The sequence below is a fragment of the Thermobia domestica genome, chromosome 2 (assembly GCF_964235325.1).
Source record: "Thermobia domestica chromosome 2, izTheDome1.hap1.1, whole genome shotgun sequence".
Lineage (NCBI taxonomy): Eukaryota > Metazoa > Arthropoda > Insecta > Zygentoma > Lepismatidae > Thermobia > Thermobia domestica.
The window spans coordinates 110,510,814-110,531,566 of NC_137455.1; the positions used below are offsets into that span (position 1 = coordinate 110,510,814).

Below are 20,753 nucleotides of genomic sequence, written 5' to 3' on the forward strand. Positions count from 1 at the left end.
GGCCATCCGGAAAGTGGTACCCGTTTGTGCAATAAAGACACAGTAGTACATATTAACAAATACACACATTTTTATGGAAAAAGCATACTTTACACTACTTCTCCACATAATCACCAAGCAAATTGAGGCATTTGTCATACCGTGTGACGAGTTTTTGTATTCCAGCGTCATAGTCCTCCGCAGCCAGCGTATTGAGATACGTAGGCATGCCTCGTTTAAGTTCTTCATCGCTGTCAAATCTTTTTCCCGCCAGAAAGTCTTTAAGCTTTGTAAAGAGATGAAAATCCGAAGGGGCCAAGTCCGGGCTATACGTGCATTAAGAAATTTAATCACGGCCCTCACTTCACAACTGGCGGGCTTCTCAAATCGTTTAATCATTATAAACGAGCACAGACACAATACAGGCACTGCTAGCGTCACGCAACCTCGCATAGATCAGGCAGACGAGCCACTGACGCGGTCTGACCTTGCCCAGCGGCTCCCCGAGTCGTCAGCGCTTCATGCGGCGCAAACAGGTACCACTTTCCGGATGGCCCTCGTATATATATATATATATATATATATATATATATATATATATATATATATATATATATATATATATATATATATATATATACGAGGGCCATAAACAAAAGTATATAGTATAAACAAAAGTGTGGAAATTGAGGAAAGTTATTAGTTTTGTTTGGAAAGTGTTGACGTTTTGACATAGAGGGTCAATGCAGTGACAAAAATTTGAAAGAGAAATTAGTTTTCTAAATTTTGCAGTTATATATACCTTATAGATATGCTGGCTTTAAAAAAGCTAAAAAAAAAAAAAAAAACGTCATTCTTTGAAAACTGTTTACGACGGTCAAAATACATCCTTCTCTTCTCAATTGTCGCTCAGTGGAAGCGTTATGTAATGCTCGTCATTCAACGAGCAACAATGGAGCATCCGAAACCATCGTAAGCACTTTTCAAAGTATGGTACTTTTGGCGTTTCAAACGTTAGCATATTAACAAGAAAAAGCATATTATAAAGAAAAGCAAAATTTGGAAAGCAACTTTCTCTTTCAAAATTTTTGTCACTACATTGACTCTATGTCTACACTTTGAAAACAAAACTAATATCTCTCCTCACATTTCACACTTTTAATTATACTATGCAATATATATGTATATCAAATTGTCTTTTTTGATTTCAATTTTAAAAATTATGATTTGACATATCGTTTGCAGTACCTCTCAGACCTCTCTAAATTAACTGTCGTCAAATTTAATTCTATAGTCAGGAGTACATCTCATGCATGGCGGTAAAGTTCTCGTGCCAAAATAATAGGATCACAATAGACGCTTACAAAAATCCGGGGTGTTCGAAAACTTTTGAATGTATTGTATGTGGGAAGAGAAGTGGGAGATATTAAAAAAAAAAGATCGAAAACGACCGATATTAGTGTCGAATCCATAGTTTTCGGGGTTACTGAGACGAACAGTGACATTTCTGTTACCGCTTAAATCCAAATTCAGCCCTTTATGTACAAAATAAAAATTATTCTCCCCATGCGAAGAACGGGTATTCTGCTAGTTCAGAATAAAATAGAGTAACAATTTTCATATAGGTCTGTAAAAAGGTAGACTTTGAGGGATACTTTGAGCAGTGATTCTAACTGCGGGTAGTCTACGAAGCAAGGAAAATATCTATCTTTTTTCCCTTAGGAAATGCATGAGGAATCGATTTTTAATTGTTCATACCTTGTAATCAACTGAATGGATTTCCTTCTTCAACCAAATCGATTTTGACTCTCTACATTCGGGCCAACATTGATTGTGATTCATCAAAATAATTCTTAAAATTTTGTGTTTTCCGAACGGATAGCAGAGTAAATATAAAAAGAAGCTTTTGGTAAACCAAACTCGTTAATCGATGATGGACGAATTTTTACTATGCGTAACTGTTACAGTTTGCTTAAGAAAGGCAATTAAATAAAATTATTAAATAATAATAATAATAATAATAATAATAATAATAATAATAATAATAATAATAATAATAATAATAATAATAATAATAATAATAATAATAATAATGAAATTTTTATTTTATATGGTGACGTGAGTTTCTGATCATCCTGTACATCACTCTAATATTAAAACAAATTACGATAAATCTAGAGAGGCCTTCTTTGCTTTCGATGATTATTTGTAAAATCCTAAACATGACGTTTGATTACTTTGTAATACGGAATGTTGACTTAAGGCGAGATATTTATCGTTTATCTATTTCCTGGGGGATATAATGGCATGTGATAACGAGAGAAAAAGAAGGTAAAGATAAGAAACGTGTGTGTTTGATTGCAGGTGAAGTCAATGTAGTGCATGGGATAGCTTTTATATTATTTTTCGAATTAAGAATTTCAACCCAAAGCATATTTCCAGTTGAATATTCTTTGCTTCAAATTACAGAATGCATTTATTTTCGTAATATTGAATAACCATGTAAGTATTCTTTATTCTCATATTGTTTTCTATTTTAATAATATTTTATTGTTTGTTTTTTACTAACAATACCACATGGGAGTATTCCTGGGTGCGGCTGCAAGGATTACCAGAAGATTTCAATTACTTTTCGTCAAAAAAAGGAACTTCCTGACGATAGTAAAGCCGTTCTTTTAACTGGAAAGAGGTAATGTCTACAAATCTACAATGTTAATTTTAGACTAATGCCTATACTCTGGTAGAGTACTTAAATTAATTTTGGATATACCAACCTATAAGGTTTTAAGAATAAATTAAAATACGGAAAGCAACAAGGTCGTCTCTATTAGTTTAGATGTCTTACTCAAACTATGGTGCGCGGACCCCAAGTGGTCCTCGAGATTTCCCGTTGTGGTATTCTTAGATTTAACATTAATGCAAAAAAAGAAAAAGAAAAGACAGAAATGACAACATTCAAGTGAACTGTATATCACACACCAGCTGAGAAACTGTAATAGATTGCACAATATATATATATATATATATATATATATATATATATATATATATATATATATATATATATATATGTGTGTGTGTGTGTGTGTGTGTGTGTGTGGTTTACAATTGTACAATTTATACAGGGTGTTTCAAAACAACATTGACAACGTTTGGGAGGTGATTCCTGACACCAAGATAAGACAAAAATTATAGACCATCGTAGGTGCACAAATGCTTCCTTTCGGACTTGTAGGCTGCAGAAAAAATGAAAAAAATGAACTTTAAAGGTCCATAGTTCCAAAACTATGGGACCTACCCTAGTCGGGTGAAGACTTCACTTAGGAACTACTATGTGTGCTATCCAAAAATACATGTTTCAGAATCTTTAGGTACTCACACAACATTTTTTTATAGAGGGAGTTTGCCTACGGGCATATAATTTGAAGCACTCACCAACTACCTCTATAAAAATTGTTGCTTAAGTAAAGCGGGATTTTGAAACTTGGATATTTGGATAGAACACATACTAGTGTAGGACACATTTGTGCACCCATGATGGTCTATAATTTTTGTCTTATCTTGGTGTCAGGAATCACCACCCAAACGTTGTCGGTGTTGTTTTGAAACATCCTATATATATTTCAAAATTGTTCCCAGTATCTGGGAGTACAAATCAATCAAGAATGAAAGGTTGAATTTATTCCCCCATTTCAAAATAATGTAATGTTTAAATATGAAAATTCTGTGATATTTATAGTATTCGTGTATAAACATTATGTCTGAGACTAATGCTGGATTTATGTATAAGCTCAACAGGCTATATCTCAACAGCCCCCCCCCCCCCGAACAAAAAAAATTAAAGGAAAAATACTGGATGTATATTTCCAGAACATGTAATAAAAAGCAAATAAGATAATACCTACATATAGCAACACTGTCTTGTGTTGTGTAGGCTCCTATATTGTAAGTAATAGGACCTCCCTTCCTAAAACATCACTAATTTGCTCATTTCTGTATATAGGATGGCTATGTTCTGAATGGGGTGATTGAATGGTAAGATATAACCTTTACTTTAATAAAATATATTTTTTGTCATGTGCAAATGAGTTTAGATGTCTATTAGCAGGGGAATACGCAGGAATTTATTTCAGTGTGTGTGGGGGGAGGGGGGGTCAAATTCAATATGAGGATAAATAAATTAAAATTCGTAAAAATCACCTCTAAAATTATACTTTTATAGAAAAGTCGGAATTTTTGGGATCCGGAGCCTCAGGACCCACCCTCTTCGTCCGTCCCTGCCTATTAGGTCCATCAGTTGGCCTGATATTCACTGTATATTCAACTCAAAAAACAGTGACAATTCGTCATTGTCAAAGGACACCATTATCTTCAATTGCTTAATGCATTAACAAGATTAAATCCGGTTCTGTGTGAGATTAAGACTTACCTTTATTGTTTGCGATTGAAGTTAGTCAGAAACAAAGAGGCGAATTAGCTTTATCCCTCATCTTTTTTTAAAAAAATCCATTTTTTATGAAGCATAAGTGAGCTTTCTTTGAGGCTCTCCGAAGAAGAGGCATCCTGCCTCGGGCAGAAATCAGCCAGGACCAAAGGACATTTCCGCCATTTTGGAAAAAGGTATATTTAATTATATCTTTTCTAGAAATTATACATTTTCATGGAAGCTTCCGTATTGACGGCTTACCTTTCCCTATGGTGGATTTACTCTTCTTTAATATTTATTTTGCTTCCCTTTTGTGGGCTTATTCTACTGTATTATTTATCACGCTTAAACTTTTCTTATGGACTTCAGCTTCCTATTGTTCATTACATTAACTATTATGAGCTTACACTTTTCTATTTTACACTTACGCTTTCCTTTTGGGACTTATGCTCCCATATTGAGGACGTACACTTCCCTATTATGAAACTGCTTTCTTTTCTACTGTTTAATATGCTTCCTTTTTTTATGGACTTACCCTTCCTATTGTTTATCACAACTCCCTGTTATGCGCTTCGGCTTCCTATTTTAGACTTAGGCCCTACGTTTCCCTATTTTGAAGGCTTGCGCTTCACTATTCTGGGACTACACTTACCATTGTTTATTATGCTTCCCTTTTATGGGCTTATGTTTCCTTATTGTGGACGTACGCTTCCTAATTTTCTTATTACAATTATGAGCTTACGCTTTCCTATTTTACACTTAAGTGTCCTTTTAGAGGCTTATGTTTCCATGTTGGACTTCTTATGCTTTTCTGTTGTGGGACTACTCTTTTCCATTGTTCATTATATTTCCCTTTTATGGGCAGATGTTTCCCTATTATGATCTATTCTTGTTCCAGTACTGCTTAAGTGTTGACCCAGCCACTGTAAAATATATACCTAGAGAGTAAATGCTCATCACGTCCTGTATGTGTGTAGTAGAGATAAAGTGTAACGCCTTACTTCCGCACTATCCTTGGCCTCCTATAGCCTGTCTCGAATGAGGGTAAAGGGCACGGTGGCACAGTTGTAGAGCGCTTACCTCTGGTGCCTGGGTCCCTGGTTCGATGTCCGTGGGTTTTTTCGGAATACTCCCGTTTCCTCCCACATTTCATTCCACCAATTCTTCCATGATCATTCACTTGCCTTAATCATTCGTCTCCCTTAGCTTAAAGGGCATAATCGTGGGACGTTAAACTGAAAGATTTTTGAATGAGGGTGTCCTTAATTTACTTGCTTGTTAACAAGCACATCTTCGACAAAATAATAGGTATTTTGTGTAGGGGGAAGGATCCTATTTCGTCACCCTTCTCCAACTAGTAGAAAAGGAAATGGCAAACATCGTTATTGTACTGCATTCGATATAGATTATGATATAGATTATTATTTAATGAATTTATTTAAGACATTAATAAAATTTTAACATATAGATAATAATCTTTCTCTTCGTTCTGTTTTGACCTTATTATTTACCATTTTGTTCTATAGATCGAAACTGAAAAGGAATGAAGTGAAGAATTGTTTACGAACAGTGAAGAACAATTCCCAAAGAGAGCATCAGTATTTGCTTTCTTTAATGTACATCTTTGGTCTTCTAAATGGATAGTATAGAACGCCGGAAGCACATATCAGAATGTCGACGAAGTTTTCTGGATATGCATTTAAAAGATGAAGTAAGTTTTAAATCATTTTGTGATAAATTGATAGAATGCATTATATTATTATTATTATTATTATTATTATTATTATTATTATTATTATTATTATTATTATTATTATTATTATTAGTAGTAGTAGTAGTAGTAGTAGTAGTAGTAGTAGTAGTAGTAGTAGTAGTATAAATATTCTATGCTTGCTGGAGGTTGCTTGCCACACAATTGAAAAATTAATGCTTCACGGTTCCTATCAGTGTTTAATGACTCGAGCGCCATGACATTGCGCTATACATACTTATGTTAAGCTAGGTTAGAATTGATTAACTGACTGATTATGTTGCTAAGTCCACTTGTCGACACATTCTTCTCATAGAAGACAATCTTGAAATAAAAACAATTATCAAAACAAAATTTCCAAAAACATTTTTTTTTAAAATGAGAACATTGAAATAATAAAACAAGAAATAGTACATTATATTTTAAAAAATAGTAAAAGAAGTTGTGAAAAAGCAAAAGAATACACTATAAACCAAATAATAAGAAAAGTGTCTAAAAGAATATTAGTAATGATAGTAAACTAGTAAGACTTCCTACAACGAAGAAAAATGGTGGTCGTTCATTGATTTTTTAATTAGCGGTACCCACTGCATTTACTTAACATTTAAATGTTTTGTTAAGTTCAAACCCAAACTTTGAAGGACTATTCGCTACATATTGTGAATGGAATTTGGAATTTTGACCTTAGTCATAAAATATGTTCAAATCCTTATTCTGATGGCCAATAACTAGAGAATTAAAGATCTACACACCATAATACTTCATAGTACTAAACTCGTTAAGATTTATCATAATGTCAAACTTGGTGAAGATTGGGTGAGCTCTATCTTTTGAGTCTAAATAGCAATTTAGTTGATATACGAGGCGCATCCCGAAAATAAGTTCCGATTAACTGTAAAATGAAATACGAACATCATCAGAAGAGAACGACTTTATGACTGTATCCAAAAGTGCGAAATGCACACTTCAAACATGCTCACTCGAAATATATAAATGGAATGCACAGCTAGATAGTGTACACTTCGTCAAATTAACTTTTGATCCGCACTTCGTTCTAGCGGCTCATCGTGGTAGAACATGGAACAATTATATAACAAAAGAAAGGTGAATTTTGCGTGCTAGAAAAAATAAACCAAGCTTTTTTTCTTTTTAGATGAATGGCTTTCTAGTTGTACTAAAGATAAATATATCATACAGATTGACAATATGGGACAGCCATAAAATGACTTAAATGTTTCTTTCATGCATGCCAACATCTTCTACTTTGCCGTACCTGTATATATTCGTCATTTCGAATCTCTCATGCACAGATTAACGAGAGCGGAACGTAAAGACAATAACCATACACATATTGTGTTATGTGCACAATAAACTCATAACAGCAGGAAACCTTTAACTATTGGCGATGTACTATTTCATTAGGCATGCTTTGGCCAGGAAATATTCATTAATTCACAGTGAGGAGAGTAGCATTGATATTTAGGGCGCTGATAACAATGTTGCGGGTATGACTTAATATCTTAGTCCCTGAAAGTAACTTAGGAAATACATTACAAGCGAAAGCAGGTAACTTGCAAGAGCGTTAAGACACCAGAGGTACTAAGGGGAGAACTATTTACAATAAAGTGGTGCAGTTGAACAACATGAAGACTAAAATATACAGGAAAAAGTTATTATGTCATTATGAAATACCAATGTATAAGGGTCACACATACTTAAGGTGGATAACTCTAATTAAAATAATATGGTAAAAATAACAAAAAATGTAAAATTATTATCTTATAAACCGACTTAAATGGAGTCCTATACATTGTATACACTCCAATATTTGCATGCATTTCACTACGCTTTCGGCGCTCTATATCTCTCGTGATATATACCTGCTGTCACTTCCACATGCTTCCCTCTGCCAAAATGGTTACTCAGTTACGAAACAAATCCCCTCAAAGAAGTATAATCATTAAGAAAATACTAATATATTAATAATTTTATGAAAATTGGGAGACAGTTTTATGAAAAAATTACAGTATGTGATGTCTCTCATTGTTCAACTATACAGAAGGAACAACTACACAACTTGTTCATAATCGTTTTGTGGTAACAGTAATGGGATTATAAGAATTGAGAAGAATTTGTGAAATCTTTGATAAGTGTGTAGAAAGAAAATTTTAAACCTATATTCCACTTTTTTTTTAGCTGTCAAAAATGCAAAATGTACGGTAATTGACATATTACGGCCCCTCACACAGACCAGGTGCAAGGAAATATGGTACCTTTAAAAGGAATTTGTTTGTCTCGAATCAAAACTAGAAAATTAGATCTATCTGCCTACGAATTTCGCCATAGAGTAATGATAATCTAGGAATTTATTATTCTATCCTAAAGCTTAAAATTTTAATTCATATGCCATTAAAGTTAATAATTTATGTCCAAATAGCTGCATTACTGATTGTCTAATTATCACAATTAAGCTACATAAACCATGTAATACTTTAAGCACAAATTTCTTTATAGCTTGGTTAAAGAAATTATGTGGTCGCTTTCCCTACACTATTTTAATTCTTGTATTGTATGCTGAGAGAACATAACACAAATGTGTTTGTTATTGTTGCAACATTTTGATAGTCTACTAATAAAATCTCAAATTTGTATATTTATCAAGAAAATTATTATAACATCAGCTCACAAAAATATTCACCTCAACAACAAAAATATTAAAAATATGCCTTTTAAAATTTTATTAAGTCATTTTGAGAGTATTATTGTCCTACTACAAGGAACTGCCATCTTAAGTATTCAAGTGTGCTAACGTGTACATCTTTGCACACTACGCACTATGCACTTGTGAACTTGGGCCTTTTGACGCACACTAGATGACGTCAGTTTCACAAGTAAGCGTGCTTCGAATGCGCATTTGTATCTTTAGGACACGGCCAATGTTTGCTAAAACTAACGAGATATCTACAGAGATCTATATACAAGAATGTTTGTATTAAGTAAAGTTTCTTCCCTTAGCTTGTAGCAATAAAAAAAAAAAAAAAAATGTAACATTTACTGATGTGACTACCCTCAAAAGCCACCACTGAAATTATAAATGTATTTTTACATTTCAACAATATTTAAGTTATCTTTGTTAACTTGACAATTTCCATGCATGGGATCAAAAGCATTAAAAATTTTCGGTTCAGCTCTCGCTAATGTATTTCTATTTGATGTTTCAGCTTCCAGACAAACAGCTTGAAGATGGCCAGAAGAGTCCAGCAATGTATGAACTTGAAGAGTTGCTAGACGAGGAAAGACATTTGGTGGATCAGTTGAAAAGCAACAAAGCCCTTGTTGAAAATTATTTAAAGGAAATCTCTGAACGAGAAACAGAACTAAAGAAAGAAGAAGCTCAACTTGAGAAGGGAATAACAGTTCTTCATAGAGAGCTTGAAAAGGTATGTAGCTACAAAATTCTTTTAAATCTTTTGTCGATCTTTTAATAACTTTCTTATTTATTTTGCATACATATATAATAATGAGAATATTTTTGAGAACGATCAACAACCTATCAATCATATTGTCGCATATAATTGCACTTTTTCAAACATATCAAAAAATAATGATGCTCCTAAAACAGTCGAATGAAAGGATTTACGTACATCCAGCACACAGCAGCATTTAATTGTACACGTTTATTACACACATACATGTAATCACCATTGTTGCTGGGTTTATATTGATGTCATTCAGTTAAATGGAAGTAGTTAGTACGATTGTTGGGTTTATGTTGATTGTTATTCAGTTAAACGGAAGTAATTAGTGTGGTTGTTGGGTTTATGTCGATTGTCATTCAGATAAACGGAAGTAGTTAGTACGGTACGGTTGTTGGGCATTTTAAGGAAACCCTATTTGTGCTAAAATAGAGCTCTTTGCAAATGTAATGGTATATTCATTTTTAACCGTTTTCACGAAGTTAAAAAGATAACAATTCTTCTTAGGCTAGGTGTGGATTATACATGCAAATATCTTTCTTTCTGAAAGTTTAATAAAAATTTAAAGATGGAGCTTGGCTGTACAACCATCTACATATAATAATTACCACACATCCTGACGCACAAAATTTGATTATTTTTCAACAGGAAACGATTCATATATTTGTGTAACAGTATATCCATAGTTACAGAAATTTTATCAGACACTTGCTGCATCCTCGCAAAAAGTTTTCAGGCATACTACACAAATTCAACCACACGATTTGTGGTAGAATAACAATAGAGGACTAAAAGTAGTAAGTGGAGTACGTTTCAAAAGTGAAAATATTGGGCAATCGAAAAAAGCACGTATCTTGCATTCATAATAATCTAATACAGACATCTTTAGAAGCTGTTTTGAACTACTTTAGAGGTCTACCAGGCTCTTTTCACAATCACAACATTTGACAGTAATTCTTAGTTCCCAATTTAACGGGAAAAACGGTTGGCACTTATATCGTTTACTACTTTTAGTTTTCAATATGTTAAGCTTATATTCTCAATGAGAAAATTCTGGAAGAAATGTTAAACTAATGGTACAGCATGAGGATATGGGCATATATCACTAAAATATAAGACATGTGGCGACATTTAAAATTAGTTTGTTTGAGATTAGCAAATTGATGGATGAATTTTAGTAGTCCTATTATTGTTACAACGCTTTTTGTGTTATATAGTTTGTAGATATATTATACAGTATATATGACATTTAATTTATATATACTTCATTTTTTCTTTCTCCGTTTCTAGACTAAAAAGAAAGCAGAATCAGAAGCAGAAGTGAAAAGGAAAGCAGAAATAATTTTAGAAGAAGTCAGAAGAAAACTACAAGACCAGGAATTTCGAAAGAGAAGAGAAAGTACTGCCGGTACTAGTATGGATAAACAAATGAATGCTAAAATTACTGAATTACAGCAGCAAGTAAGTAAAAGTTATTATCTAATTAAACTCAGAGCTGTGCCGTCGGTTGGATAAAAAGAGCAGCCGCCTCGAGTCCTGCGTTCGTGGGTAACTGAGCTATAGCAGGAAATATTGGATTGAAATTGAATTTAATGTCCCTTTCAGCACAGAGCCTATATCAGACTTGGACCTACAACTTTACGTGAGATCCGAACCACATGAGCTTCTACCGGGAATCGAACCCGGATCTCCAGCACTGCAGGCGCTTACACTAACCATATGGCCCTGAGGAAGCTCCATAGGAAGAAAAAGTTTGGCCCTTCAGGAAAAGCAACAAGTTTACTAGTTTTAATTCATTCTTGGGATTCAACTTATTTTGAGATAAACTATTTTTTTAAAAGTTATTTTCATGAGTGTACGCTACTAACGTCGCGAAGTGCACCCATAATGGATAGGGGTCTACTGTTGATATGAAAATGTCAACATTAACGCAAAATAGTTTATTCATGTTAGATATAGAATTTTCAACCAAGGCCCCGCAAATCAATGAAATGCTCTTGCCTAAGCTATATGTAAGAAGTAAATAAGTTGTATTGAAACAAGTGAGTAAGCTAAAAACAATTCTACTTAATAACAATCCATTAAATTGTAAAAAAAAAAAAAAAAAATAACAATAATGATTTTACAACCAAAAGATGTATAAAACTTGACCATTGTTTAAAGTTATGCAAAATGGATTTCTGCTTAAAGATCTAACTGATCTCACATAACGAAAAAATTAGTTACAAAGTGCAAGTACAAATTATGTTCAACAAGCTACATATCGATAAGGAGTAACCATTAGAAATCCGTTCTCGTTTGTCTACCATTTAGCTGAGTGTAAAACGATAGACAACAGAAAAAATCTAAGCCTGCTACCTAGCGTTTAACAGTCCTAGATGACCTTCCATTACAACTGTTTTCGTTGTATGGACTTCCTCCATACGGAGACTATCTAAGCAAATCTCGAGCTATGGTTCTCTAGACAGTCCTATAGTCCTATAGAGACCATTCGGAAATTTTTAACGAAATTCTGGATACTTTTGCAAACTTCAAAACTGCTTCCCATTCACAGACACAAAAATACACATACGTACAAGATTATGTTAACGTAACAAGAACGAATTCCACAATTCAGAGAATGAGTAAGTCATTAGTTCACTACAAGTAGAGAATGATATCTGAACTTTTGTTTATTTTCCATAATAAACATTGTTTAGAGAAATGATTGGATGATATTAATTTGAAATACAATTCCTAAAGCTAAATTTATATTAAGGACTATTACTTAAATATTATGTTCGTTAAATATTCAACGAATTTTGTAAAATTTGAACTGTGATTAGTATCTAGACATATTTTTGATATTTTGTTAAAAGATAAGCACAAGAAATGAAATGGAGAAGTCTTCCATGTGAACTTACTTTGGCTACTATAGACAACTAAAAAAAACAAAATCTTAAATGTTCCTAACTTTTTTTTAAATTCAGGAATTTAGTGAAGTCAGGAATTTAGTATTATCAGCCAATGCATAGTTTTTATAATAGTACATAATAGTTTTATATAGAGTTGTGTACAACTCTGTCCATCACGACTCTGGAACTCACTAAATGAATAATTAACACTTTTAACCAGAGTATATACACTTATTTATTAAAACTAAGTACAGTGTAACGGTTTCGGAAACTTAACGTCATCTTCATCAGACACTAATTCACTAAAACAGAGAGTTAGTGTCTGATGAGGATAACGTTAAGTTGTCGAAACCGTTACATTGTACTTTAGTTTTAATAAATACTGAAAGTTATATTCTGGTTAGAAGTGTTAATTATTCCTAGAGTTGTGTAATTTTGTATGGGTAATTTCCAGTGAATATTATTCTATTAAACTAATGTTAGATCTTATGAACATGAGAGGTATTCTGCAACTGATAAAGATGCTGTTATAGTACCGAAATGCTACAAAACACTTTTTAATTTTTTTTTTCTTTTTAGTGTATGAACCTTATTTACAATGATATGAAAATTATTGTTTAAAAAATGCTTATGTTATGCTATTAAAATTTTTTGAACATGCCTGATTCATACATTCATTGCATATGCATTGAGTACAGTAAATGATTGATTTTCTTTTCTATTTCTTTCTTTTTTTTTTTTTTTTTTTTTTTTTTTTTTTTTGATCAAAAGATCCAACACATTTCAATCAAAAATGTTCTTGCAGATCTTATATCTGGAAAACTACATGTAGTGTAGCCAAACCCAAACCCAATCATTTAACTCAGTATGACGTGATTATTCCGTAGAAAATACGAAAACTCGATTTAGAGGCCGTACAAATTTTTGTGGACTCTGATACAAAAACTAATTATTGGTCAAGATCGCAATCTTTTGATCCATTTTTTTTTTTTTTTTTTTTTTTGATCATTCCTAAAATTCTTGTTTCAATAATACATACATTTGACATAGAGATGCATATTTATTTAAACATCTAATGACTCATTGAAAGAAAGTCCTTATTCCGTCTACGGATTATCTGCTACGGAATTGATAGTTAATAATTTCAGCCCAAAGAAAATATGTGTGTGGTCAGAAAACTTTATTACCCTCATTGCAAACATGTGTATATGTAATGCACTTTCCTCAAAATAATTTAATCAATTTTAGTATAGAAAATTACTGAATAAAAATAAATTTGAGGAGGGGGCTGGAATATATAATTTTGCACAATAATTTATAACTTCAACTGCTTTTTTTTTTTTTTTTTTTTTTGACAATTTGGTTCTTGTGGGCTATCAACTTTTTCGACCAAGCCCTCATATTTAAATAACTGAAATTTTGTCGGCAACATATGGTTGAGACTTATTCATAAAGCTACACTTTCTTCATTGATATTCTTTCATTTTCTGATAATCATAAAATGAAGGTAAACTCTGTCTTTATAGTAAGAATCTGACCAATTTTAATTCAAAATTTTCCTAAGCAGTAAACTTAACTTCCAGTAATGTTTAACAGTAATCTCTTTTTATTAAGGTCGAAAGTCTTCAGCAAAAGTTGATAGACGAGGCTAGACTTAATGAACAGCTGAAAGAAGAAATTCAAGAGTTGTCCAATGGGAGCAGCTCAGCAACGGTAGATGACCAGGAGGAATTAAGAGAACGAATCAAGACTCTTGAGCTTCAAAGGGATTCTCTTGAAAAGCAAGTTGCTTCACTACAACAAGAAATTATACAAGAACGAAACGCTATAATAGAAACTGCGGTACTACATGATGAAATTGATGGTGTGTTTGTGTATTTGTAGATTGTTTCATTTATACTTTACTGTGCTGAATGAATAATTTGTTCTTCATCTTGCTTCAGAATAGGGAAGTCATGTTATTCGTGTATACAATAAATTTAACACTATACAGTATATAAATATATTTGATTATCGATCCTATGTTTATTTTATACATGTTCATCGTTTAAAACATAGATGCGACTATTCTACGAAAAATTATGTTAAAATATAAAATATAATCACAAATATAAACACTTAAATAGCGTATTAAGTATCAATAAAGCATCCAACGTTGCCAAATTAGGTACAATATGTTTGAAGAAATTGTCCAGTTTCTGGTTATTAAATTATTTAACTTGTGATCAATCAGGTAGACCCCAAAAGCAAATAAAAAAGAATAAAAATAAATAAGATAAAGTAAAGTAAGAAGAACATTTCTGATATTGCTATCTCTCTCGTCTTCTGACCTCTGCAGATGTAGTCATCTTCAATTCTATCGAGAATATTCAAAAGATCCAGAAACAACTCGTGAGCAAATCTGAATGGCAGACTAGGCTACAGAACCCAACCATAACAATTGACAAGTGAAACGCACTTGATAATGTGATCTCAAGTGTGTGTCGTTCCAAATATTCCTTAATTGGACTATTTACTATATACACTTAAACGTTTTGATCCTTCTTGGCCTTACGTAAATCGTCCTGCTTTTCTGTCGAAAAAATTACCTGTAAAACTGGTTTGGAGCATGGAAAGTCAGTACAAATTATAAAGAATAATTTAGAATAATTTGCTCTAATTTTCAAGTATAATAGAACACTTCTAGAGTTAAACCATACATTTATCATGTATTAATGCTTGCATATATACAACGTCTATAACCCAAATAAAAATTAACAAGCTAAATAAAATTCTTATTTGCATTATATTCCAATTTAAATAGAATGGAAAACTAATTAAGCTCTTACTTCCATATTTTCGTCTCCTTGCCTCCTTAAGTTAATCTATCGTTCAGAATAAGTAACGAATTCTCCCTGTTCAAATTATTGTTTAAAAGCTATTTTCATGTTTTATGTTATATTTCATTCTATATTCCAACTAACCAACTATCATATCCTTATCTGCTTGTAATAGTAAACAAAGTACTATTAGAACCCAACATTTTTGTTTCTACGACTGACATAATGAAAGTGTTATATTATTATAATAGCGTCCAATATTGTTAAATTTTACAACTATAATTAGAAGCTCTCAATATAAAAGTTCAGGGAAATATAATTAAGAAGAAAAATCGTTTGTAATTACCGGAAGTTTATAAATAACTGAAGTTTGGATTGATAATATGTAGTGATCTATTATTGTAGAAGAAAGAAATTGAAGTGTGAACTATGAAAAATAAATATAAATAACTTAATTGAATTTTCTAGAACATAAATATGTAAAGACGCTCCAAAAAATTAATTTTGAAGTCTTTGATCGTCATTTCTACGCCATAGAAAGAAAAGAACATAAGAAAATCCAGCTTTCAGCTTGTGGACAGTCTAAGTCACCACAAGTGCTATATTGAATTGCTTACTTTTATATGTGTCCATTCTAGAATACTATGCTGAATCTTATATCGTTTTGTACACAATTGAGTCACATTATTAGAACCGCCTACTTAAGAACTGGAATAAACTCCTTTGGTGGCACAAGATTAGCAAAATGTTGTAGGGCCGATTTAATAGAATATTTATTGAAATCTGAAGTCAAACAGATTACAGAGACGACATTATTTGTTGTAAGCTGTGTAGTGGTGGGATCATTCACCGTACGTTTACATTGAATTGATCTCTAAAATTTCCAGCGGGTAAAAAATAGTACTTGTTACCCACATTGAGCTGGTAATTTTCTTCAACTAGTTTTTCATTATTGTGGCAATATTGCAGGTAACGTTATCGTCTTGGAAGATCCTATCGCCATCAGGGAAGATGGTGAATTGGTATGGATGTACAGTACAGCAAGTATGAGCTGATCACATTCTATAAATACCAGGGGACCAAGGGAATGCCATGAAAATATATCCTAGATCATATCGCTGCCACCTTCAGCCTATGCTACGCCAATTCGCGTATCAGAATATTTACTTTCCAACCTTTTACGTCTGATACACCAACATCCTCTATTCGGTAAAACTAACATCCAGACTCATAAGAGAAGGCGTTATTCATTAGGGTGCAATTTTCATGATTTTCAGATTGCAGGTCTTTTGTCATGAGTTATCGTGAACATGCTCTTACTAAGCATCGACTGCAAATCCCATACCCAACCAAGTTCTCTGAACTGTTGTTTTCTTAGAAGCATGTCTAGAAGCTTTCTTTTCCGTCATGAAGCAACATATATTTGGACTCAACCGGTCCTCATAAATTCTCGAAAGGCGCACGCCTCTACGACAATGACTCATGGCGTCTCACAGCTTGATCTGTTTGTCGAAATTGTTCCATTAGTCACGATGTACACTCATGTCCAAAATTATTGTCGCATGTCTATAAATATGTTTTTGTATTAATATTATTTGATAACGAATTCGCACGGTATTTCTTATAATGTTAGTATGTGTATAGTCGGCAAATACATGTATGTGGTAAATTTCATATATAAAGAGCAGTAAATAAGAACAATAAAACGAAAATAAACCTTCCTTGTCCATTTAGCAAAATTTTGATTTACTCATTCTAATTTTCGTATGTATAATTCTTTTCCTATGAAATTTACCACAAATATACATTTCCCGATTATACACATAGTATCAATGTTAAAAATACCCTGCAAAGTCATTATCAAATTATATTATTGCAAGAAGACAGTTATAGATATGCGACAATCATTTTGGACATGAGTGTACGTTTACTACAGACGCACGAGAATTCTTCACAATTTTAGATTTTAGTAATTCTATTAATATCCAGTATCTAATGATCCATCTTGGATACCGTTATTAATATCCAATGATCATACCTATTCTTAAATGGAACAAAGCATTTCCTTTCCCCACTATAGCTAGTGTTGATCTATTTGACATACAGCCACATCCGCCCTATGTGCACACTGAATTTTACCTTAACATGTGTCTTATTTCATTGGTTAATCGCACATGATGTCAGAAGTAGTTGGCGGTTCTAATAATGTATCTCGACTGTGTATTTTGAATAAAAGTTTTGTGTCATTTAATTTTGTACATGAATTCATCAATACACATTTTTTTTTTAATTATATGTATTACACTTTATGCGAGTTATGAATGTCTATGTCTTCGTAGTTAGAAAAATTAAAAGAGGGCATTGAGCATATTTATTTAAGGCCAATTAGTATTAAAGATTAAAAATGAAGAATAATTATTAATTAACATTCTAAAATTTTAAGGTATCTTACAACTCATTCAATATAAGCTTTCGAAAAATATATTAGTACCTTTTTATCAGTAATTTTTATTTATTCACACAATAAAATGTTACATAAAAATTATTTAATGGTACTCATATCAAATATAATTCCTGTTTTGATATATTTCTTTCTGAAACTGACTTCTGAAATAGCGTTGAAAAAGGATCTTGAACGAGAAAAGAGCTCAAAGAAGCAGGCGGAGTGGGAATGTCAAGAGCTGGAGGAACAAAATTCAGAATTGTCATGCAGCGTCAGAAAACTACAAGAACAAGTCTTAAATCTTCAAGACGAATACACGGAAGAAAAGAATAAGGTATTCACATTGAATTCATTAACCAAATACTCTTATTAAAATAAAATCCAATGTATATAATCTTTTTTTTTTCTTTTGAGTATAAACTCAGTTGTGAATTTTAGAATATATTTTAGAATAAGCTACATTTTCTTTCTTTCTTTCTTTTTTTTTCTTTTTTCTTTTTTTTTTAAGCTTAAGAGCAATTTGGTATAAAAAGGAATAAATAACAATATTTCAGCTTATAACTTTTAAAATTATTGGCTTTATTATCTTCTGTATTGTTTCTGATTTTACTTTGGAAATACTTTGTCTTTCTTCATTTTGATGATGGGTGTTGAAGTAAAGAAAAAGCATAGCAATAAAATTTTATTTAAAGAATTTTGGAAACCGTATAATAAATGCCTTGCATAATGCGTTGATTGGTTCCACACTGTGCAAAACCACGTTGTTTCAGGTCTATTTACAATAAATTGGAATTGAAACTGCTCATCACGAAAATTTAAGATTATAAACAATAATAATAATAATAATAATAATAATAATAATAATAATAATAATAATAATAATAATAATAATAATAATAATAATAATAATAATAATAATAATAATAATAATAATAATAATAATAACAATAATAATAATAATAATAATAATAATAATAATAATAATAATAATAATAATAATAATAATAATAAATAGTTATTTCTGAAAAATATGAATGGCAACTCTCTTGCTAAATCGTGAATATATGAAATAATAAAGTACACATTAAAGCAAAACCCACATTGTTCAGAACTGCTTATACAAAGTATTTCTGTACTGTAATATTAACATTTCCCCCTATTATTTTTGAACAAATATTTCTGACACAAGATAACACATATGGGTTAAACTGAAACATACATATATAATTCTGATTACGTAGTTGTGGTATACATTTCCAAACAATTGTAACTTATCTCCTAGTATAACGAGTGTACGCTCGTGTAGTGTAGTCGAATTCTGATTTTAAGTTTGTGTGTATTAAGTTAAAATCAACTCAGATAACATTAGTATGTTATATTTGCAAGTACTTGCAAAGTATTTGTGAGTTGCATTTGCAAGGGGCATGTCTGATTTCTTACAACACACGTGCTTTCAATTTTTTTTTCAGTTGTAATCTTATTTCATTGGTTTATCTCTTACATACTACATATTACTTAAAAATAATACTTGTTACACCTTTCTTTTCACCTATAGGCCGTAGCATATCAAAGAAAGTACGAAGCAGAACTTGATTATGCAGAAAGACTAAAGAAAGAGGTGGATGAATTGAGCGTCCATCGAGGGCCTTCAGAAGAAGAACAAAATGAGATTATTACAAAACTTGAAAAGGAGATGAAGTTTTTGATGCAGAGAATTTCTGAGCTACAGGAAGAACTGTCCAAGGACAAGAGTAAACTTACTTCTCTACAAGAAGAAGTTACTAGTAAGAAATACTTTTAATTAGACAGAATTACAGTAGTAGATCACTGAAACATTTTTTTAAAATAAAAATCTTTTCTTCAATTCTGATTTCATATAATTCTCTTCAAAGGTTTGGTATCATGGTTTATCCAATTCACCTTTTATATTTTACTTTACTTTATCTATGTAAGTCTCTCTTACATCTCATTCCACGTTCACTCTTCTTCTTTCACACTCTTTTGTTATATATATATATATATATATATATATATATATATATAGTGTGTGTGTGTGTGTGTGTATAGATACCGTGTCATCGCTTTCATTTCTTTTACTTTACTATTTCCAAAATTAATTCACCAAAATCATTTCCAGTTTATCATGATTTTTTTTAGACTACAGAATACAATTAAACTAATGTTATTTATTTTTTTGTACGATACATCAAGTTGGTTGACTGGTTACTTTGAAGTTCAGCGTCTCTTAAATCCGATTTAAACTACTCACTGAGCAAAACAATACGTTTACTGTAAAAATTATTCACGTGTAACAGTTTCGCCAACTGTCCACTTGGCTTCATCAGACCAGACACTATCTGCGTCTGATGGAACCAAGTGAATAGTTGACGAAACTGTTACACGTTAATAATCTTTTACAAGAAACGTATTGTTTTGCTCATCGAGTAGTTTAAATCGGTTTTAAGTCTACTAAAGCAAAGTTTGTACAATAGAAAATATTACAGTCAGTGTCTCTATTTAGTACTGGAACAACACTAGATGTTGATCTACAGGTTAACGTAGAATCCAAAACCATATGAACTCCTACGGGAATCGAACTCGATTCTCTGTAACAAGTCAGTAATACTAATTTGTGCACGAGGGATCTCTTATGAAACGTAAAGGATCGCTACAATATAATATAAGAAAACATTGTTCACAATGTGGAAACGTTTCGTCTTAAATCACTGTAATATTTTCTTCTGCGAGCTCAGACGTTTCTAATAGCATATTTTTTAAAGAAAACATTCTTGAAGAGCTTAAATATTGTTGTAACAAATTATAGAATTTCGCTAAGTTTTAAGTTATTTTTAAACTGTAATGCGTATTTTGTTGATTTCTTAAAATACAATATTTCTCAAATAACAGATCACTGAAGACATCTGAAAATATTACAGATGAAAATATTATGGTGATTTAAGAAGATG

At 31.8% G+C, this 20,753-nt stretch overlaps 1 protein-coding gene across 1 annotated transcript in view; it reads left to right on the plus strand.

Moving 5' to 3' along the window:
- Positions 1 to 2,283: 2,283 nt before the first annotated feature.
- Positions 2,284 to 20,753, plus strand: part of LOC145674685 (rho-associated protein kinase 1-like) — a 48,462-nt gene continuing 29,992 nt past the window's right edge. Inside the window, exons 1-7 of the mRNA XM_081744918.1 lie at positions 2,284 to 2,481; positions 5,932 to 6,116; positions 9,377 to 9,595; positions 10,922 to 11,092; positions 14,140 to 14,389; positions 17,961 to 18,121; positions 19,343 to 19,571. Coding sequence (XP_081601044.1) covers positions 6,042 to 6,116; positions 9,377 to 9,595; positions 10,922 to 11,092; positions 14,140 to 14,389; positions 17,961 to 18,121; positions 19,343 to 19,571 — 1,105 coding nt within the window. The 5' untranslated portion in view covers positions 2,284 to 2,481; positions 5,932 to 6,041. The remainder of the gene's footprint in view (positions 2,482 to 5,931; positions 6,117 to 9,376; positions 9,596 to 10,921; positions 11,093 to 14,139; positions 14,390 to 17,960; positions 18,122 to 19,342; positions 19,572 to 20,753) is intronic.